At 42.8% G+C, this 23,216-nt stretch overlaps 1 protein-coding gene across 3 annotated transcripts in view; it reads left to right on the top strand.

Annotated features, from left to right (window-relative positions):
- LOC143930194 (ATP-dependent translocase ABCB1-like) overlaps positions 1-23,216 on the top strand; it is a 103,957-nt gene that overhangs the window by 30,322 nt on the left and 50,419 nt on the right. For all 3 annotated transcript variants that reach the window (XM_077454246.1, XM_077454247.1, XM_077454248.1), the window contains 6 exons: positions 1,231-1,312; positions 5,645-5,836; positions 7,697-7,868; positions 10,192-10,316; positions 12,264-12,441; positions 22,206-22,319. In XM_077454246.1, the coding sequence (XP_077310372.1) occupies positions 1,231-1,312; positions 5,645-5,836; positions 7,697-7,868; positions 10,192-10,316; positions 12,264-12,441; positions 22,206-22,319 (863 nt within the window). The remainder of the gene's footprint in view (positions 1-1,230; positions 1,313-5,644; positions 5,837-7,696; positions 7,869-10,191; positions 10,317-12,263; positions 12,442-22,205; positions 22,320-23,216) is intronic.

The following is a 23,216-nucleotide window of genomic DNA, read 5'->3' as shown; positions in this document are numbered from 1 at the left end:
ATGTTTGTGTAATAGATTTAAGAAATATATAATCATATATAATTATTATTTTTTTTTAATATAAGACCCCTTTCACATTGGAGTCGCGTTGGCGCTAAAGTGCCAATTGTTTTAGCATCACTTTTCGAACAACTAGCAGGGCGCTTTTAACCCCCGTTAGCGGTCAAAGAAGGGGTTAAAATGCCCATGTTGAAGTGCTTCCAAAGCGCTTTTCGGGCTCTTTGGAAGCACTGTCCATACATTTCAAAGATGCTGCTTGCAGGATTTTTCCTAATGTCCTGCAAGCGCACTGCCCCAGTGTGATAGCACTTCACATTTGGACGGCATGGGAGGCAGTTTTCAGGACCTTGACAGGCTCTATTTCTGGCGCTAAAATGCCTGAAAACTGCCCCAGTGTGAAAGGGGTCTAAGTGATCACATAATCTCTGTTCTCAGCTGCATAAGCAGCTTAGAGAGGTGGGGGTGGAGGCTGCAGTGGGGCGTATCAGTTGGGGGCAGAAAGAGCAACACACCAATCTTCCCAGGGAATGGCTGTGCAGGAGAACATGTCAGCACAAGCCTGACCATTGGAGGACAGACAGGTTGTTCTCCCAGCTCAGGTAGAAAATTGACCATACTAGGCATAGAAGCTGATCCATCCCAGCGTGGTTAGCTTGAAATAGGAAATCAGTGGGACTGGCAGGGTCACCAGGAAATGTTATAATAGTACATGTACAACAGACACACATCAGGAATGTGACATGTTGGGGTAACATAGGGCTGGTTCACACCATAGTTTCTGTGTTCTGCATGTGTTTTTGCATACATGTTTACATGCATTTTGTATGTGGTTTTTGTTGCATTCCAATGTGTCTTTTCCCAGTTTTTTTATTTTGACACTTGAAAAATCAAAATTCAGTGCATTTTAGTGCATTTACATGCATTCCGGTGCGTTTAAATGTGTTTATTCCAGATGCATTCCAAATCCCCCAAAAAATGTAGCAGCTTCTACTTTTTTGACTGCACTAGAACTGGCTACACTGGTGTGAACTAGGGCCATTGGAATAAATGGAAAACACTGCCCATGCATTTTTTATGCAGTTTAAAAACGCACTGGATAGCATCTGGTGTGAACCAGCTCTAAAGGTAAAAAAATCATTTAACACCATACTGAAAAAAGTACATCAGAAACCAATCAGATAAAGTGAAATCATACACCATTTTGTGTTTTCTGTCTTCTCTCAATTTCAGCACCGGGCACCACTCCCCCTGCACCTGGAGTATGCAATCAGACGCTCATAGGCAATGTTACCATAGAAGTAAAAATGACAACGTAAGAAAATGTTAACGACATTTAACGAGTTGAATTAATATTTGTGCAAACTGTGTGTAAGAGCAACGATAGACATGAAATGATGAGCCCCTAATAAATAATAAAATAATGAGCCTCTAAAACACCTTTAAATTTAGTATTTACTATTGTTCCCCTGTTAATATCCCGATAGCCTCTTCTGCGTGGTTGTACAGGCTCTTCTCCTCTACTGAAATTGCTTCCTCTGATTTCACTGCACACTGTGTTACTTCTCACATAGCTGCAGTAACTCCAATAGAACCTGCCTGATTTCCCACCTAGAGGACATCCACCATCATGTAGCTCTTCCCTCCCTAGTATAGATGGGGTGCAGTGCTCATGTAATAAGTCCTTTTCAAAATAAATCCAAAGACTGTGTTCAGCACACTTCACATCAAGGGTGGTTAGCAGAAGGTGAAAAGAGAGGAAACCATCACCAGCACCTGATAACACAGCCGCTTACCCTCCTTAATGGACCCTCATTACAAAGGTCACATAAGCATTGAATGGTAAAAGACGGCCTTTGCTCTTCATGCATCAAAATCGGGGACAGCGAGGCAGAACTCAGATATAACAACCCATGGTTTCAACTTTCAAAAGGATCTGGCAATAACCACCATAGATTATTCCACCCCATGTGGATATGAACAGATAGACCTTGTGGTGCAGTATATCAAATAACGTTTAATAAAGTTAAAAGGGGATGAACTCCCATGCTCCGTATAAAAAAACACACTTGTTTGTCATAACATTCAGTCATCCCCACCAACAAGATGGCAGCCGTATCCCAGTGTCACGTCACTGACTCCTTCCTGCGCATGTCGCTATTGTGACGTCATCAGGGGCGTAGCTAGACGGACACTCTAATATCTTATATATGCGGGAAAAAATAGGGAAACAGCGTAAATAGGCTGCGTTCCAATCACCGGAAATCATAAAAACAATCATGGCTTTGGAAAAGCAGCAATAGTAGAATAAAAAATGCATTTCACTGCATAAATTAAAAAATAAATTCAATAGTTAAATCCGTCATAAATTACTGAATAGTATCAAATTAATTGACGGACACTTGGATATACCATTAACTAAAAACATATTGGCAACTAATGAATAAAAATTTATCTTAAAGGTACACTCGGGTGTAGCACCATCTTGTGGTCAAAGGGGATAATACATAATTGCATTGATGTTCAAATTTAACATCACACAATCTTATATTAATCAATCCTTTACATAATAAAAATTATATAAAATAATATAAAATATCAGTTACATATTTCTAAATCTACAGGATATTAAATCTAAACTGATCATAAAGACCATATATCAACATATCCTATGCATTGCTAATAAATGCATTTACATCCCACTCAATATTCATACCATAATGGCTATATGTTTTAGCCTTATAAATCCACTGATTTTATAATTCAGAAACCCCTCTGGTCATATGGCTTTCCCTCCAATTCCCAACAAATGTATTTATACCCAAGAACACAGTCCACTTTGGATTCCGATTATGGTGAGTAGAATAATGCTTAGAGAGACTGTGCTTTGGAGAACGATTTTTAACATTGGTCACAAGTCTCGTCTGGAGTTGACTGATAATACGACCTATATATTCCAGCCCACATGGACATAGTATAAGATAGACTACATTTTTAGAAGCACATGTTATAAAGGTTTCATTGGAAAGTGTTCATGAATGGAGTTAGAATCAAGAGTCCAACTTCCTATGCCTTTCTGCATTCATCTGACAAATAGAACACTTCCTACATGGGGAAAAAAAACACAAAAAAACATAATATGAAAAAAAGATAATCTATTTGTGGGATCTATTACATTTGGAGCAACCTGAAGTCTAAGCGGAGGAGCCCCTCTAAACACAACTGCAGGTGACTCTGAGAGAAGAGGTCCCAAAACCCTGTCATTCCTCAATACCTAATACATAATACATAATTCCAGTGCCTACGTAAAATCTTTTTGATAGTGTGTTGCTAGGTAGAATAGGTTGTAAATAAGGTGAAATTGAAGGTATCAGTGGGTACAACATCCCTCGGAACCAACAACTCATACCTAATTCTCCCAGCTGCACGCTCAAATGCTTGGTTTAATTCCATAGGATCATAACCCTTCTCTAAAAAACTCAGCCTTAAATTAGAGGGCCAGGCAGGGCGAAGGCAAGTCTTAGTGCTGATGAAGCCATTCCTGTCTGTCTCCTTAAAGAAGGTAGACGTTATAATGGCTCAGTCTGACACTGTGATTCATGTTGGAGTAATATACCCCTATCATTGACATTTAACTTAGCCATGAACTCATCCAGTAAGCACTGTTCCCTATCCCATATAAGGAGGATGTTGTTTATGTACCTTTTCCAGAGATTTAACTCAGGTCTAGGTCTTTCTAGGGCCTCCTCCTCCCACCTAACCATTAACAGGTTGGCCATACTTGGCTAGTATTCCTGTACTTCCCCAGTACTTCCCTAGTAATGTTGTCCCTGGCCCACCCCTTTCATTCATTTGATTACAGTTCTTTTAATCATGGAGGCTCTACATTGCATATGGGTGTTACTTAGGGTGGATTGCATGCAAATGCTTTCTGTCTAGGAACTCCCCCTCCTCCAGACTGACACCCACCCATCTAATATTTGCATAAAACCTCACTAAAACCAGGTCACTTTTAGTATCAGGGTTGAGGGCTCTTGAGCAGAGTATTGAAGCAGGGTGCTGTGATGTTTTCAGGAAGCTATGTACAGCACCTTACTGGCCCTTCCACCAGCTATGACCTGTCTGCTTGGTGTATAGAAGCACATCAACCCTGTGATGTCACCGGTTCTAAAATAAGGTATAGAATGAAAATGGAAAGATTTTAGTTAAAAGGTCATTGGCACTGATCAGTGTATTTTGACAGTGGAGGAGTCCCCACTTCCAGAATACAATAGTGCAGTGGGGAAGATTCCTCCATCCACCCCACTCAATCTGTTCAGTCATTTTTGGCCAGCTTAACAGTCTCAGACATATGAGATAGTGTAGACTCCCTGGCGGTATTCCCGAGTCAGGCTCCGGGTGAGATTTAATTATCATAAGCGGTATTCCCGAGCCAGACTCGGGATCGCATCGCTGGATCCATGTAGAGGTTACTTACCTTGTCCCCTGGATCCAGTGATATCTCCCCGCTGTGATCAGCGAGCCGCCATGTCTCGCTCGATCTGTGACAGTGCCGAGCTCCGTTCCCTGCGAGCGTTGTGACACACGGGGACGAAGTTCGGCGCCAAATTCAAAAGATAAAAAACACAGTATAGATACAGTATACTGTAATATTACAGATTACAGTACTGTATGAAATAATTACACATCCCTTTTGTCCCTAGTGGTCTGTCCAGTGTCCTGCATGCAGTTTTATATTATAAATACTGTTCTTTATGCCAGGAAACTGGAGATTGTCCAAAAAAATGTCCCTTTACATCAAAAGTGGTTATAGACCAGCTAGAAAACAGCGATAATAAATTAGAATCACTTGCAGAATTGAGCGATAGTAATTTGTGGGGAAATTCATCATCAAACACTAAAGTAATGACAGAGACAATTCTGCATATTTCAGTGTTTTTGATTTGATTACATTATTGAATCATTTTTATTATTATTATATTATTATTTGTTATAATTATTTATAGTTATTTATTTTATTCTATTTATATTATATTATATTATTTGATTTCATATTTCAAATTTTATCATACCCGGAATGCCTATTAGACTCTTGTTTGGATGGACTTAAGTGAATTATTTCTAAGAATTACAGGCCTACAATAAAAAAACGCCAAATTTCCATGCAAAATAATGGTACCGCTTTCAGCACCTAAAATCTGAAATAATCATACCGCCAGGGAGGTTAAGCTGGCAAGCTAAGTGTGTGGCTTCCCTTCCTCTTCTGGACATCCCTGCGCAGAGCTATGAACCATCAAAATGCTTCCCTAAAGACATAGATCTTCAGATGTGCATTAAAAAAAGAAAAATGCTGGCAGATTTGAAGTCCAGGAACCTAGAGGAGGCCTACTACACACCTGCTGCAGCTTTTTCCCCCTCTGCTATGGCCAAACAGTATTTTACAGTAAATACACCAGGCGATATCTAACAGGCAAAGCTACAGTACTTATTGTAACAATCTTCTGTCTTTTAGTGATCATCAGTCTTTGTTGTTTAATAAAATATTCCACTAATATTAAACCAATTCTAAGCCATCTATTGATTATATAGTATCCTAAACTCCTGTTATATTTATATATATATATATATATTTTTTTTTTCTTTACAGATATGCATATTATTATGTTGCCATTGGCTGTGGTATGTTCGTCCTTACCTTTTTTGAAATTTGGACATTTGTAATATCAGCTGCAAGACAGTCTCATAGGATACGACAAAAGTTTTTCAAAGCTGTGCTTCATCAAGAAATGTCTTGGTTTGACACTACCCAGATTGGGACACTCAACACCAGATTGACAGAGTAAGAACCTCTTATAAAAGCAGTGTGATCTATAGCAAGCTATACATACATTAAAGTGATAACATCTAACAGAGTATTTAATAGCCTTGAGCTTCAGGAATCACTAGATGTAAACTTTGATGGATGACATTTCGTTTTCTAAAGTACCGTGTATCATAAACAATTGTGCAAGGAAATTGGGGAAATTAATGTGCAAAAATTGTGCCAAACAAAGCAGCTTACAGTCAAACTCCAGACAGATATAAACACATAGCGTAGCCCTAAAATAGAAAGCCGCAAAAAAACAGTGATAATCAATATGTGTAACATTTAAATGTTACACGTATTGATTATCTCCATTTTCCATTTTAGCGCTACACTATATGTTTATATCATAAACGATTGCCATTTTTTAAATAAATATGGTACACTAAAGCCGGATATACATTTATCGAAGTTCAGCCTGTTCAGCAGGGACCAGACAAATTATCATAAATGATGTATGGGGTCAGTGGTTGTACAAATTGATCTGCCGATTGACTTCTGTACAACCAGCCTGTCGTATAAATGTCAGCTGTTCAATCAGAGCCGCTGGCTGTAGCCTGCAGTGTTAGTCCATGTATTCTGATGGCAAGGAAATCTCTCCACTGTCATAACACAATAGCTCAGTGTGCATGATTTCCTCCATCCACCTCGAATGTGTGGGTAGGGGAATTCGTTCCGTTTTTTTTTTTTCATTCAACCTGCTGGCTGAACAACAAAAAAATACAGAATCATCTTTGCTTAACCACTTGCCGACGAGCTTCATTATCCTGTGGCAGGTCGGCACGATCCGGTGAACCATCGTAGCTGTATGTCGGTAGCTTTTAAGCGGAATAGCAGGCACCAGCGCCAGAACAGGGATTTGTAAACACACAAATCCCTGTTCTGTGAGAAGAGGAGAGACAGATTGTGAGTTTCTACTAGCTAGGAAGTGTTTTTATAGCACTGGTCGCTGTATAATTGTCAATGGTCCCAAAAATGTGTCAAGTGTCTAATCTGTCCACCATAATGTCGCAGTCCTGATGAACGCTGATCACCGCCACTTACTAATAAAAAATAAATCATTGCGATTTTTTTTTTTTTAATTACCAAACATTTGTAGAAGAATACATATTGGCCTAAACTGAGAAAAAAAAAAATATATATATATATATATATATATATATATATATAATTTTTTTATTATTGGGAGTATTTATTATAGCAAAAAGTACAAATATTGTGTTTTTTTTTTTGTTTATAGCGCACAAAATAAAAACCACAGAGATGATCAAATACCACCAAAAAAAAAAAAAAGCTCTATTTGTGGGAAAAAAGGACATCAATTTTGTTTGGGTACAGCGTCGCAAGACTGCGCAATTGTCAGCTAAAGCGACGCAGTGCCGTATCGCAAAAAATACCTGATCATGGTTAAAGCTGCATTCACACTGTTGTACTATATGAAAATGCATAAACCACAAAATTTTGGGTGCATCCATTAAAAGCTGAAAAAGCTTGTCATGCTTGCGGTGGCATTTATTATTAATGGCACCCGAAATTCAACAAGCAGATGCACATTTTGCATGTGTGTCAAAATGTGCAATTAAAAAAAAAAATGCCTGAAGCTCAAAAAGGTGCATGAGCTTTTTCACCACTTTTTTCGCTTGTAGGGCAGCCCTATACGTAAGGCAGGAAATAGTTTGAGTGTAAACGCTGTAAATGTATTTCTTTCCATTACAGTAGGTGTGAAACCCCCTCTTATTTGTCTCTTTCTCTCGCTGTCTCGCTACCATGCAATTTGTTGTAATAATGGAATGTACAGTGTTTTTATTTATATTATATATTTTTTTCTTTTCTTAGTGATATTAACACTATACATGATGGACTCGGAGACAAAATTTCTATATTTATCCAATACTTTTCAACTTTTTTAACTGGAATTATCATTGGATTTATATATGGCTGGAAGCTGACACTGGTAATCATGTCAGTGAGCCCTCTACTTGGTGTATCTGCAGCACTGTGGTCCAAAGTAAGTTGAACCATTTTGGTGCTTGCCGTGATTGTTTAGCCGGTGCTCTGTGGGGATTTTGCCAATTTATATTCTGTCAGGTACCTGTGTATGTCAGGGTTAAGGGGCATTTCTATATACTAATGTCCACTTCAAGCAATGATGTGGTGACCACTAGGTATATTAAATGTACAATCAATCATGCTTAGCAGCCCCAGGCATTAATGGGTGTTCTACATACATGCAAACAATTTCTATTGTCTGTAGGCATCTTGAAATTGAGCAGAAGCATTTTGCTATGATTGTCTAACACTGGGAGCTCCTTCTGCAACATTTCCCCATTCTAACATTGGGATCTTGTTTTGCTGCATTGCCTGGTGCTATTTCTTCACACTAGGAGCTCATCTTAGCCAATGGAATGGCTGAGAGCCTTGTCCGGAGAGTTCTGGTGTGGGGGGACCCCCCCCCCCTGTCAGAACACAATAGAACAGAGATCACTGTACTGACGTTGGATAGTTAGTACAACATCTTGTCCCGAGTGGTCAGTTTTTTTTCATGCAGCCCTGCTAGATTGAACGAAGGAAAACTACTGTTGTGTACTAGGCTTAACACCAGTTCTCCCAGAGAAGAATTATAACCTCATCAATGTGCTGCTATGAATTAACTAATGCAGTTAATGTGAAACTTCAGTTTCAACTTAATGTGAAACTGAAGTTCGACTGTAAAAAAACGGAAGTAGGCCGGCTTTTATTGCAGAAGAGACATGCAATGTCTCTTCTGCAATAAAATGCCCCTACCTGCTTGCTTACTGTCTTGAATCTTCTCCAGTGCTGTCAACTAAACTGGGCATGCACAGCTCAGTTTACAGTGCCCGGCGAGTCTGTGAGTGCGGGGTTGACTGTCTTCTACACTTGCGCAAGAGTTACATCTTCCCCTGATGGTCATTGAAGATACCCAATGACTGACACTCAGAAGAGGATGCCAGCACCAGTGAGAGACCATTGGACAGGTAAGTATTCACCCTTTAGTTCGACTTTAAGCTTGCAGAGAGGTCTCATGGGGTGCAAAACCATGCGGCCAAAAATGGCAACCACCTTAGTTTAAAACTAAGTTTTAAAGAAAGATGCCCATGGAAGGGATTTGAACAGCACAAACAAAACAGGAGTTATGAGCACATTTACTTGCTAGCCAGCCAACATAAAAACAAATTACACCATCTAATAATTTTCTTTTAAAATAGTTTTTAGTTGCACACATTTGCAGATATATGTAGATATATAAGTGCAGTCCTAACTCTAATCTTTGAGAGTCTCCATGTTGGAGCATATTTAGCAATAGATAAATTAAGGGCAGGTATATGTCTAGAGATAGCACCATTGCTTCAGAAAGGTGCAGGTGCAACAGAAACCAAGCCGAGCACAATGGCAGCTGTCAACATGCCATATCCAGCAATCTGAACAAATATAGCAACCACCCTAATTTATAACCAGCCTAAAAGTATAGTGCACATGGAGGGTACTGCACAGCACAAACACAGCAAAGGCTTTCCCAGCACACTTAACAGCTAGCCAACATAAAACCAAAATTGCATGGTCTAACAATTTGGGGTGCTTGCCATTTTGTTTAGCTAGCTGACATTGGCTCGGGCACAAATTGAATGCCTTCAACTGCAATCATGCTTTGGTGGGCTTCTGGTGTGTCTTGGTACCTTTTGAGAAGGAATAGGCTGTTTACTTGTTTTTGCTGGCCAGGTGGACTGACTTTCCAGAAATACAAACCTTTTGGTAAGTATAAGCCCTTGTACACACGGTCAGACATTCCGACAACAAAATCCGTCGGATTTTGTACGAAACTTGTGTTGCATACACACGGTCGGGCAAAGTTGTTGGAAAATCCGATCGTTCAGAACGTGATAATGTTATTTCGCTACAATGGGACTACGTTCAGGCTAGTAGCCAATAGCTTTGGTCTAGGAATTTGATTTCAGCATGCGTGGCACTTTGTCCAATCGGAATTCTCTGCACACAATCGAACAAAATGTTGTCGGAAAGTTTTATAGCCCAGTTCTAAAACTTTGTTCGTCGGATATTCCGACGGAAACAGTCCGATGGAGCCCACACACGGTCGAACTATCCAACAACGAGGTCCGATCGGACATTTTCCAACGGAATGTCCGACCATGTGTGCAAGGGCTAATAGTGTGTGTGTGTGTGTGTGTGTGTGTGTGTGTGTTTGCTGTCTGACTTTTCGTCAGATTCATAAGCTCCTGCATAAAACTCCTTCATAGAAAATGTTCTTTATACTTAAGCTTCTATTCTAAAGACTATGTATTTTCTTTTTATAGCTACTGGCTTCCTTCACAATAAAAGAACTGGCATCTTATTCTAAAGCTGGAGCAGTAGCAGAGGAGGTCCTTACTGCAATCCGAACAGTTGTGGCTTTTAATGGGCAAGAAAAGGCTTTGACTAGGTGCGTACAATCTGTGGTGCACTATTAGTACTCCTAATTCTGTACCGCCTCTTTCTACATTTGTTACCCTATCACTGATGTATACTGTTGCATATAATTAAAGTGTGGCTGTAATGTTGACAGGCAAACTAAAGTAACTGAGTACCAGGTATCCTCAGGTGTCACATCCTACTATTAGGGCCTTTTCCAACTTTTGCAATCCCTTGCAGTGCATCAACATGCTTTATTTCACACATTCTAGTGTGTTGCATTAAAAAAAGCCCATTGATTTTAAATGAGCTGGCAACATACTGCAAAAAAAAAAAATACTCTTGAACATTTTCTAGTATTGCAGTACACCACAATGTGTGGTATGTGTGTTTTGGTGCACGGCATTGCTTTGTGTATCTCTAGTATATAGTCCTTTGGAGTGCCATTTACAATGAATGGTAGCACATATAGCAGGTGCATTGCAGTAATATCTGTTTTAAACTAGTTTCTTCTCTCTCTGTCTCTCTCTCTCTGTCTCTCTCTCTCTGTCTCTCTCTGTCTGTCTGTCTCTCTCTCTCTCTCTCTCTCTCTCTCTCTCTCTCTCTCTCTCTCTCTCTCTCTTACGGGATAGGAAATCAGGGGAAATCTATCCAACAGAGACACAAACAGAAATAAAAATACCTTTGTTTTTCTTTAGAGTGGGAAGGCAGTCAAGCCACTGTCAAGTTTGTATTGCTTTGTAACAAATCCATACACTTTTGAGCTGTTGTTGGGACACCAGAAATTGGAGCCAACACTCAACCCGTTGAACTTGGGGTTTAATGAAATCATTATAATGAAGTCAAAATAATTGTGTATGTAATTTTCTTCAGAATTTCACATTATTATTGCAAAATGACTTTATTAAAACCTTGAGGTCAATGGTTTGAATGCTGACTCTTTTTAATTTTTCAGGTTTTTATTGCTGTCTTTATTCCCTAAGGGTACATTCCCCTCACTTTCTGTCACAGTTGTGTCCAGTGGGGTTCATTTACTAAAACTGGAGAATGTAAAATATGCTGCAGCTGTGCATAGAAACTGATCTGTTTCCAGTTTTTTTTGTCAATGCTTAAAGTGTTACTAAACCCAGGACCCTGCGTTCACTATATCTGGTCTCCCACAGTACAGAGAACATAGAAATGCAATTATTGTAGTAAATATAAACTGCTAAATACTTTTTCTCATCAGCAGTATATAGCAGTCCTGTGACTTCTATCAGTGTCTGGCCAGGCACTGGTTAAAGCTTGTAGAAGGAGTTTTCATTCTCCCCTGATTGTCCTATGAGGCTGCAGGACCCCTGTCCCTCTGTCTGGACAGTACTGATTGGCCCTGTGCTGATCACATGCACCCTCCCAAAAAAAAGAAAACTCTCAAGCAATACACATCAAACGAAGCATGTACAGAGTGCCTCCAAGGCTCTGTACTTTGAACAGATGGATTGGGGATAGTAAAGGTAGTAGATGATCAGAGAAGACAGGATCAAACAGTCTTTTTACACATTTCGGAGGATTAACACCTTGGATTCCCCAGCAAGTATAACAAGCATGCGCTACTGCATATACAGGCTGATTTTACTGTTGTGTGTTTAGTAACACTTTTTTAATGAACAAGCTGAATTTGGAAGCTGATCGGCTACCATGCACTGTTGCACCAGATGTTGCATTCTCCAGTATTAATAAATCAACCCCAGTGTGTCCAGGTACTAAAACTAAAGGAACAACTCTCCTGTAGCAATAGAAACCTGACAGAGGTTCTATCTTTTTCCTTATACACTAAAACAAAATTGGGTATTCGCCCGTTAGAAAATTTTGAAATGCCAATCCACCCAAACGTGACATTTTAGTTTACATGTGAAGCTCAGGAATCCGATTATTAAAAATGTCTAACTTGTTTCAGAATTTATATTAAACTCTTATAACTAACAATTCTCTCCTGCAGGTATACTGACAACTTGCATGAGGCAAAAAAAATTGGCATTAAAAAGTCTGTTACAACAAATATATCCATGGGGCTTACTCAGTTTCTCATTTTTGGAGCTTATGCCCTAGCTTTCTGGTATGGAACCAAATTAACAGTAGATGAACCTATTAATTACAGCATTGGAAAAGTGTTAATTGTAAGTTTGTTTACCTGTTTGCTACTATGAAAAATGAATCCAACAAAAATTGTTATTCCTAATTTTGGTAGATGTGGTTTTGCTAAATCTCCAAACAATGTATTATCTTTCAGGAACTCGTGTAATGTGATCTCTTGAACTGGCCCCATCTACTATGGCCTTTTATCAAAGTGTCTCTACCTCCAAAGTCTCCATTTACATTTTTCTTTGATATAATGGAGAATACAGTAGGCAATGTGATGCGAGTTTAGTTGCTTTTGTCATGGCTAGGGATGAGTTGAACACCCCCCGGTTCGGTTCGCACCAGAACTTTCGAACGGACCCCAAATTCGTACGAACGTTAGAACCCCATTGAAGTCTATAGGACTCGAACGTTCGAAATTAAAAGTGCTAATTTTAACTGCTAATATGCAAGATGCTGTCCTAAAAAGGGTTTGGGGACCTGGCTCCTGCCCCAGGGGACATGGGTCAATGCAAAAACAAAGTTTTAAAAATGGCCGTTTTGGCGGGAGCACTGATTTTAATGACGATTAAAGTGAAAAAAAATGTGAAATATTCCTTTAAATATCATGCCTGGGGGGTGTCTATAGTATGCCTGTGAAGTGTCACGTGTTTCCCGTGTTTAGAACAGTCCCTGCACAAAATGACATTTCACGGAAATAACGTCATTTAAAACTGCTTGCGGTTTTAATGTTATATCTGGTTCCTGCAATATGGTTGAAAATCATTGAGAAAAATGGCATGCCCATTACCAGCCCCTTTGGGTCTTGTACGGATATTAAGGGGAACCCCGTACCCATATTAAAAAAAGGAAATGCATGTGGCCCCCAGGCCCTATATACTCAGAATGGCAGTATACAGGCGGTGCAAACAAGACAGGGACTGTGTAGATTTGTTGTGTTAAGTTGAATCTGTTTGTAATTTTCAACTGGTACATTTTTAAAGTGTAGCTCCAGTCAAAAAAACGATTTTTAAGCTTTTTGGAAAACATAGGGAAGGGTTATCACCCCTGTATAATGTGTTTTGCGGTCCGTCTTTTTTCATCTCACTTGCTGTTGTCTCCTTCCGTTTGCAAGTAGGAGATGTTTGTAAGTTGGATGTTTGAAAGTAGGGGCCTGCCCTATATGCTCTGCAGAAATGGCAGAACAAGGTGTTGGTTTTGCCATAACATTGTAAGCCCTCAAAGTGACTCTTGGTGGGCGCTGGAGTGCCCTGCTGTGAACGATTATATCAAGAATTGTAATTACATGCCATTGTTGAACAGTGGTAGAAAAATTGACCTTTAGTGGTTGTGGTGCTGGTGCCACAACACTATAAGTCCTCACAGTTACTCTGGGTGGGCACAGGAATGGGCCCTCGTGTGAAATATTATATCAAGAATTGTAATTACATGTCCCTGTTAAACAGGGGCTTAAAAATTGGGCTGCTGGCACTGGTGCTGGTGCCACGACACTGCAACCTCTCCCATATACTCTAGTTTTAGTGCAGGAATTAGCCCTGCTGCAAAGCATTGGATCAAAAATTTTAATTAAATGCCCCTGTTAAACAGGGGCAGAAAAATTGGGCCTTAGGCACTGGTGCTGGTGCCACGACACTGCAACCTCTCCCATATACTTTAGTTTTATTGCAGGAATTAGCCCTGCTGCAAAGCATTGCATCAAAAATTGTAATTAAACACCCCTGTTAAACAGGGGCAGAAAAATTGGGCTGATGGCATCACCCAGAACCAAAAATGTTCTTCCAACATATCAGCGGAGGAGGAAGGGGATAGACAATCAACATAACAGGACAGTCACTCAGCATCAGCATAGGCAGTCTTGAAGGGATGTGATATTTAAAAAAAAATTATTCGGTTACATCAGCTTCAGGTGCTTGGTAGCTGTGGGTGATCCAAGACTGATTCATCTTGATGAAGGTCAGTCGATCAACTGATTCGGTGGACAGGCGCACCCTGTAATCGGTAACAAAGCCACCAGCAGTACCGAAGGTGCGTTCCGAAAGAACGCTGGATGCAGGACAGGCCAGTAGCTCAATTGCATACTGTGCAAGCTCTGGCCAGTGATCCATCCTCAAGACCCAGTAAGCCAGAGGATTTTTGGTGGGAAAGGTGTCCAAGTCTGACCTTGCCCCTAGGTATTCCTGCACCATGTAAATCAGACGCTGGCGATGGTTGCTGGAACCGATCATACCTTGGGTCTGCGGACTAAAAAATTGTCTGAAAGCATCGGTCAGACGGCCACCTTCTCCACCGCTCCTTCTGACCGATGCCTCAGCAACACGTTGTCCAGGACCAGGAGCTTGTAACCTCCCAGTCTCTGGGAACGCGTTGCACAGACCTTTCTGCAAGGCCTCCCGGAGATGTCTCATCCTCTGCTCCCTCTGCGATGGCAAGATAAGGTCGGCAACCTTACCCTTGTACCGTGGATCAAGGAGAGTGGCCAGGCAGTAATGGTCCCTCTCCTTGATCTGAAGAATATGAGGATCCTTCCGCAGGCTTTGCAGGATCAGGGAGGCCATGCAGCGTAGGTTAGCTGAGGCATTCGGTCCGGAGTCCTCTGAGTCACTAAGGGCAACATGATCCGCAGCTACCTCCTCCCAGCCACGTACAAGTCCACGGGTTTCTTGGGACTGTAAATCATCCCTACAAGACTGCTGCTGCTGATGCTGAGGGCCAGCCTCCACCTCCATGCTGACACAATCATCCTCCTCCTCCTCCTCCTCCTCATCCTCTTCCTGTGTGATGGGTGGCACAGCAGGAACACTGTCTGGATAAAGAGGGCCTTGAGAGGCAAGGAAGTCCCCTTCTTCCTATCTCTGTTCTGCCTCAAGTGCCCTGTCCATTATTCCCCGCAGCGTATGCTCCAAGAGGTGGACAAGAGGTACAGTGTCACTGATGCATGCACTGTCACTGCTCACCATCCTTGTGGCCTCCTCAAACGGTGACAAGACAGTGCATGCATCCCTGATCATGCCCCACTGGCGTGGTGAGAAAAAACCAAGCTCCCCTGACCCTGTCCTGGTGCCGTAGTCGCACAGGTACTCATTGATGGCCCTCTGCTGCATGTGCAGCCGCTGCAGCATGGCCAACGTTGAGTCCCACCTGATGGGCATGTCACATATAAGGCGGTTCTTGGGCAGGTTCAACTCCTTTTGGAGCTCAGCCAGCCGAGCACAATCATTAAATGATCGGCGGAAATGCACACAGACTTTCCTGGCCTGCTTCAGGACATCCTGTAAGCCCTGGTACCTGCCCAAGAACCGCTGAACCACCAGGTTAAGGACGTGAGCCACACAGGGCACATGGGTCAGTTGTCCCTGTCGGAGGGCGGAGAGGAGGTTGGTGCCATTGTCGCAAACCACCATTCCTGGCTTAAGCTGGCATGGCGTCAACCACCTCTCGGCCTGCCCCTGCAGAGCTGACAAAACATCCGCCCCAGTGTGGCTCCTGTCCCCCAAACAAACCAGCACAAGCAAGGCATGGCATCGCTTTGCCTGCGTACTTGCGTAGCCCCTGGAACGCCTACGGAGCACCGCTGGTTCTGAGGACAGAGCACTGGAAGAGGCCATGGAGGAAGAAGAAGAGGAGGGGGTGGAGGAGAGAGGTATGTCACAACCAATAGTAGCATTTTGGATGCGTGGTGGCGGAACAACCTCCAACACTACTGCACCTTGTCCTGCATCCTTCCCAGCTGCCAGAAGAGTGACCCAATGGGCCGTGAAAGACAGGTAACGTCCCTGTCCATGCCTGCTGGACCATGAGTCAGCGGTAATATGCACCTTACCGCTGACCGCCCTGTCCAGCGAGGCAAGGACATTGCCTTCCACATGCCGGTAGAGAGCCGGAATCGCCTTCCGTGAGAAAAAGTGGCGTTTGGGGACCTGCCACTGAGGAACCGCACATTGTACAAACTCATGGAAGGGGGCCGAGTCTACCAACTGAAAAGGCAGCAGTTGAAGTGCTAGCAATTTAGCCAAGCTAGCATTCAACCGCTGAACTTCTTTCGCCGGTCCAGCAGCTGGGGCAGGGACATTTGCCTGCTATAATCGGACGTGGGTGTACTGCTACCAGAGTGCCCGGAAGCACTTGGCTGTGACACACCTAATTCTACACCTTCATTCCTCTCAGAGCAGGTTTCAGAGAGGACTGAAGGTCTAGTGGGTTTGGAGATCCCAGCTGATGAGGAGCAAGGAGAGGTCCGCTTTGTTCTTTGGTGTGGGTCTTTGAGGTACGCTTGCCAATGAGCTGCATGGCAGGTCAACATATGTCTGGTCAAGCATATGGTGCCCAAGCGGCTGATGTTTTGGCCACGCGAGATACGCTTGAGACATATGTTGCAAATAGCAGCGGTGCGATCTGATGCACTCATCTCAAAAAAGGCCCACACCAAAGAACTTTTAGAATAACGCGCAGAGGCGGCGCCCTGCACAGGCGGAGCTCTGCGGTGTGATTCAGTCGGTGTGCTGCCCCTAAGCTGGCCCCCGGAGGGCATCCTGCCTCATTGGACATGTGCCTCCTCCTCCTCTCTCCTATCAGGCACCCATGTGGAGTCAGTGCCCTCATCATCCCCTCCCTCTTCATCGCTGGAGCAAACCTGGCAGTATGCTGCAGCTTGTGGAACATGACTGCCAGATTGGTGTCCTTCTTGAGCATCCCCTCTCTCTGCATTCACGCTACTGCCTTCCCCTAGTTGAGTATCATCATCAGAGCCTACAAAACACTGGGCATCCTCCTGGAGCATGTACCCAACACTGTGCTCAAAGAGTTCAGGAGACTTCTCAGGAGGAAGTGGTGGGTCTAGGGAAGGAGTCACTGATGATGACATTGAGAGAAGGGAAGATGATGCATTGGCAGCTGCTTTGCTAATACCCTGAGCCTGGGTGAGAGAGGATGAGGAGGATGAAGAGGGCTTCGTCATCCACTCTACCAAGTCATTGGCATGTTGCGGCTCAACATGTCCAGCTGCCGAAAAGGACAAGCGTGTCCCATGGCCACGTGCTGATGACGATGCACCGCGTCCACGACCAGCACTGTTGTCTCTACACACAGAGCCTGCTTGCCCTCTTTTATCGGCTCGCGCCTGTCTGCCTCTCCTTGCTGGCCTTCCAGACATGGTAATGGCCTGAAGGGAGTTGGGAAAACCAGCAATTGGGTAGTGTATATTGTGCTGGAGGCACACACAACATCCACTAACTCCTGCAGATGGCAGATGGCTCAATTAGAGAAGAGCTATGTAGGTGGATATAACGGTGTGTACTGGGTTCAGAGCACGCAGACAGCACGCACAATCTCCTACCACTGACTGCAAGCTCTATTTAAAACTAGCAAGATAGCTAGCTATATAGATAGATATAGTGGTGTATACTGGGTTCAGAGCACGCAGACAGCACGCACAATCTCCTACCACTGACTGCAAGCTCTATTAAAAAAAAGCAAGATAGTTAGCTATATAGGTGGATATAGCAGTGTATACTGGGTTCAGAGCACGCAGACAGCACGCACAATCTCCTACCACTGACTGCAAGCTCTATTTAAAACGAGCAAGATAGCTAGCTATATAGATGGATATAGCGGTGTATACTGGGTTCAGAGCACGCAGACAGCACGCACAATCTCCTACCACTGACTGCAAGCTCTTTTAAAAAAGAGAAATATAGCTAGCTATATAGGTGAATATAGCGGTGTATACTGCAGTCAGGGCACGCAGACAACAACCACTACAGAACAGCAAGAACGAAAAATCGGCCGATAACGATCGGTGTATACTGTGTTGAAGGTACACAGAACACCCACTAACTCCTTCAGACGCCAACACACTACACAAGGCCGCCACGCTGGTGGCCTTATATAGTGTGGGGCGTGTACTACACACTACACTGCCTGTGGCCAATCATGGCTCTCCTCGCTGCCGGCGCTGTGATTGGCCAAGCATGCGGGGTCACAGTGCATGCTTGGCCAATCATGAGCCAGCAATGCACTGCAATGGCGCAGTGCATTGTGGGCCGTGAGCGCCACACGAATTTGGCGCGAACGGCCCATAACGTTCGGAATTCACCGAACGGGCGAACAGCCGATGTTCGAGTCGAACGTATGTTCGACTCGAACACGAAGCTCATCCCTAGTCATGGCTACCTTAGGAGATGGTGTTGATGGGCATTTAAGAGGTAGTATACCTGTGCATACATGTGCTTGGCTGTTTAGCTAAACTTGGGGAAAAATCATCTGAACCAAGCCATTACCTATTGAGATCCTTTGCACGTTACTCTGTGCGATTGTTAAGCATAGCCCAAGAAGTTGGATTTCACATGTCTTAAGTTTCCAACTACAACTTTAACCACTTGCGACTGCCCTCCCGCAATGTACTGCAGACGGATGGCCCGTGCAGGCAAGCGACGTATTAGTATGTCACTGCCTGCTTCAGGGTTTAGGATTGTACACAGCAGAAGTCTGTCAGCAAGTCCCGGCCAAATATTCATGGCTGAGGCCTGATGATTTGTGTCCAGTCACAGCCCAGAGTCCTGTGTTGACAATCAGCACAGGGCTCTGTACAGAGTGAATGATCTCTCGCAAAGCAGGGATAAGAAACAAAGATCTGTTAGTAGAAGCAGCACATAATACACACATTGCACATTGTTAGGCATGCACTTAAACCCTTGATGGCCCTAGATATACTTTGTCATTGTATACATGCAACAAAATGTATCCGGATACTCTTTACAGCAGCAATAAAAACACTTCTCAACAAAACCACACATGCATATTCCTAGCACATGCCCACATATCTATTTAACTACTTCCCGCCCGCCCTATGGAAGAATGACTGGCGGTGTTCTGACATATAGCGTCCAGCCATCTAAAAGTGTCTGCCCCGTACTGCACAGGTGCAGCACAGAGCAGAAGAGATTCGGAAAATTTCGGAAGATGAACGGCGCCTACGCCGTGAGTCGAGGTGCAAGCCCCACCATCCAAGTGGACGGTGTAGTGGGCTGCACATATTAGAGGGCCCCTCGTGGGCTCGCTTCGCTCGCCACGCTTTGGACATGACCTCGCTGCGCTCGGCTCTTTTTATTCTAACGCTATGTCCACTTGGCTAGAACCTGGACTCACGGCGCAGGCGGCGTTCATGCGCCGTACACAGCGGACGCTATCCGATGGGGGACATTATGTGATAGGACACCGGCACTTCGATCCTCTCTCCTGCGGCAACCAGTGGTGTGATGTGTCTCTGGAGGCTCTTTACCACGTGATCAGCTGTGTCCAATCATAGTACAAGCGGAAAAAAACGTGTATCGGCTTTTCCTCTACTCGCGCTGACAGAAGCAAGAAGAGGAGAGCCGATTGGCTGCTCTCCTGACAGACAGGGGGTCTGTCCTGTTTGAATATCTGTGCAGCCCCCCCCCCCCCCCGAGGATGCCCACCCATGGCCACCATGTATGTTTACCCATGGCCAGCAAGGATGTCCACCCATGGCTGGCATATGCTGTGTCCAAATTTAGTAGCTCTGTTCCTATGATTTGCTGTACTGTTTTAACCACAGAAGACAGGCGCTTCTTATCCTCTGCCCTGCAGCTGGCATACCACACTACAGTGCAGTGGAGAAGAATACTCTCAGGCTGCATTCATACCTGAGCATTTCAAAATCACGTTTTTGCCGCGATTTTGTTCAGGTCACCAATGTAAAAGGCAGAAAAACTCCTTTCATCTGCCCCAAAGAAGCTCATGTTTCTTTGAGCTTAGAGTGTTTTTCAGGCATTTTGCTTCAGATGACAAAACACTCAGATGTGAACACATGCCATTGAAATGAATGGGATTTTGCTTGTTGGGTGTTTTTCAGGCTTTTTTTGGGGACGTTTTATGAGCTGAAAACGCTGAGGTGTGAATGCAGCCTCAATGGTACAATGATAGAAATCGAACAGAAGTCTTGTTCTGCAAACAAAAGACTTATAACCTGAGATCATCATTAACCTCCCTGGCGGTAATCGATTCCCGAGTGTGGCTCGAGGTGAATTTTCATTACCAAAAGCGGTAACCCAGAGCCACATTCAGGATTGCATCGCAGTATCCAGGCAAAGTTGCTTACCTTGTCCCCTGCTGTGTCCACGAGCTGTGTCCTCTGCCCGATGTATTACTGTGCTGGGCTCTGTTCCCTGCAAGCATCATGATGCAAGGGGGAAGAGCCCGGTGGCAAATTCAAAATAGTGAAAAATACATAACACAGTTCACTGTAATCTGTAAGATTGCATTACTGTATCCAATCATTTCACATCCCTTTTTGTCCCTAGTGCTTTGTCCAGTGCCCTGCCTGCACTTTTATATTATATATACTGTTCTTTCTGCCTGAAAACTTGAAATTGTCCATGACAACTAAAAAGTGTCCCTTTACATCAAAAGTGGTTCTAGACCAGCTAGAAAACAGCGTTGGTAAATTAGAATCACTTGGAGAATTCAAGCGATAGTGATTGATGGCAAATTTCTACATGAAACACTGAAAGTGACGACAGCGACAATTCTGCAAATGAGAAAATTTCAGTGTTATTGATTTGATTACATTATTGAATAAATGTTGTTATTATTATTTTTGGTAATTTAGTTATTATTTTTATTATTTATGATTTTGTGTTTCAAACAAGGTTAAAGTGGTGTTATCTGAAAAAGCAAGATGTTCCAAAAAAGTAGTTTTGCATTGGAAACATTTGTATATACCTGATCTAAAATATTGCTCTCCCTTGTTGGAAAGTGTACGTTCTTATAAAATTTAAAACTGTTTATAGCTCTACATGGTTGAAATTGCCAGTCACAATCGCAACCCCCTCTGGGTGTTAATAGCATCAAATATTTCCTCCAGAGCCAACTTAGAATTAACCTGTGGAGATATGTACACCGCCACAATTATAACATTAGTAAATTCTCTTGGTATAAAAAAAGGCTTACTTTTTAGCATAAGATATTTCAAATCAGGTGAACAGTATGTCCGGACAATATTGATAGTTGCACTCCATTTATTGTTAACATGTATACACAGACCACCTCCTTTAGTCTTTCCAGAGTCTGCAGTCCTGTCCACTTGATCGACAGAGCAGCCTGCCAACTCAATGCCTAGAACCATCCAGCCAGGTCTCTGTGAGGACATTCACACAGCTATTTAATTTGTGTGTAGTAAACCTCAGCCTGAGTTCATTCATCTTGTTTAAAAGAGATTGGCAATTACTAAGAAAAAGACTTGGCAACATAGGTCTACATGGGCGAGCCTTCCAGTCTTAATCTTATACCTGCTCTCTTACCCGTTTCTGTTTCCTATACCTCCATTTCTTTGGTGTCTCCCAATAAAAACATCAGTACCTCCAACAGTTCCCTTGGACACATTAGCAGCAGCCCCAGCATACTCAGCAAAACATGAGCTCTCCAGGGGAAGCTTAAGTATGCTGTACCTCCACTGTTTAGCTTGTTCAAAAATTTTCTGCACTTTCAAATCTTCGTTGAAAACTGTGAGGGTGGAAGGAGAAGTAATTGGTCGTGCCTGAGTGTCATGTGACTAGTCTGTCTGGCAAGCCGGCTGACCTTGCAGTTTAGTATAAGAGTTGTCATGCTACGGTGAAGATGGTTTCCACAGTTATAAGAAAATGGTGTGGAAACATTTTGAAGAACCCTCGTGTATATATAAAATAGAATTTTAAATATAAGCTGTCTTTAGGATGAAATATTATGTAACAGATTGTCAGAAGAAAATATACACTAAGAGCTTGAAATGGCTTTTTCTTTTTAACAGGTGTTTTTCTCTGTGCTCATTGGGACTTTTTCCCTTGGTCAAGCCGCACCAAATCTAGAGAGCATATCTAATGCACGTGGGGCTGCCTATGAAGTGTACAGCATCATTGATAAGGTAAGCTTCTACACACATTTGTAGCTGTTGCCCATGTTGATTAGTATGCTTGCTAAGTAGCCATGTTTGTTGCTTGAAGGGTCTAGAGCCCTTAGTTTGATACTGACCAAGGTCACTATCTGCTTTTAATTTGCATATCATGTTCTTCCTGTTCGTGTGGCAGCCTTTAGCCAGTTCTGGCCTTCTTCTACATTGCAAATGCATGGCACCAGGTTAATAAGCCTTTAGCCATAACTCATACATGCAGTAATCATGCTGCAAACCTAAGTACAAGAACGTGGGCTAAAACTTACCAAGTTAAACGTGTAAAGATTTCAAACCCCACCCAGAATGCTCACAGTGCATAATTTAATCTCTCTGAACTCCTCTCTAAGAGAAAATATCTCAAGGTGCCTGCTCTTACTTTTGTCAGCCAGAAAACCCTCCTCTCCTGTGTGCATGCATGAAACTAGCTTCACTTTAACAATTGGCCTTACCACCCTAGACCATCTAGAGAGTGCATCAACCGCCAATACCAACATTCTTCCCCTATTTAAAAAAAACCTAGGCTGATTAGATAGAGGAAGGTATGTTGGCACATTTAAGCACAGATGTTTAGGGGCTCAGGCAGCATTCAAAACTTGAAATTAAGGTTGTCCGTTAATGTGTTTTAATTGTTTTCTTAAAGCAAACCTTATGTTGCTTAAAAGGGGAGGGGGGGGGGGGGCAGACACTGGAACTGATGCATTTCAAGTGGAGAAAATAAAATCAACACAACTTTAGTTATTGCCAGTAAGAGCCTAGGTTTCCTACCTTATGAAAAATAAGAAGTCTATTTGGTTGCCCTGGGCAATAATTGTAATTTTTTGCAGTTTTTTTTTCCTCCAGTTTTAATGCAAAAACTTCACTATCTCTTAA

The sequence above is a fragment of the Lithobates pipiens genome, unplaced genomic scaffold (genome assembly GCF_037356315.1).
Source record: "Lithobates pipiens isolate NorthernLeopardFrog02 unplaced genomic scaffold, aLitPip1_a1.2 Scaffold_25, whole genome shotgun sequence".
In the NCBI taxonomy this organism is placed as follows: Eukaryota; Metazoa; Chordata; class Amphibia; order Anura; family Ranidae; genus Lithobates; species Lithobates pipiens.
This window is presented reverse-complemented; position numbering and strand designations above follow the sequence as displayed.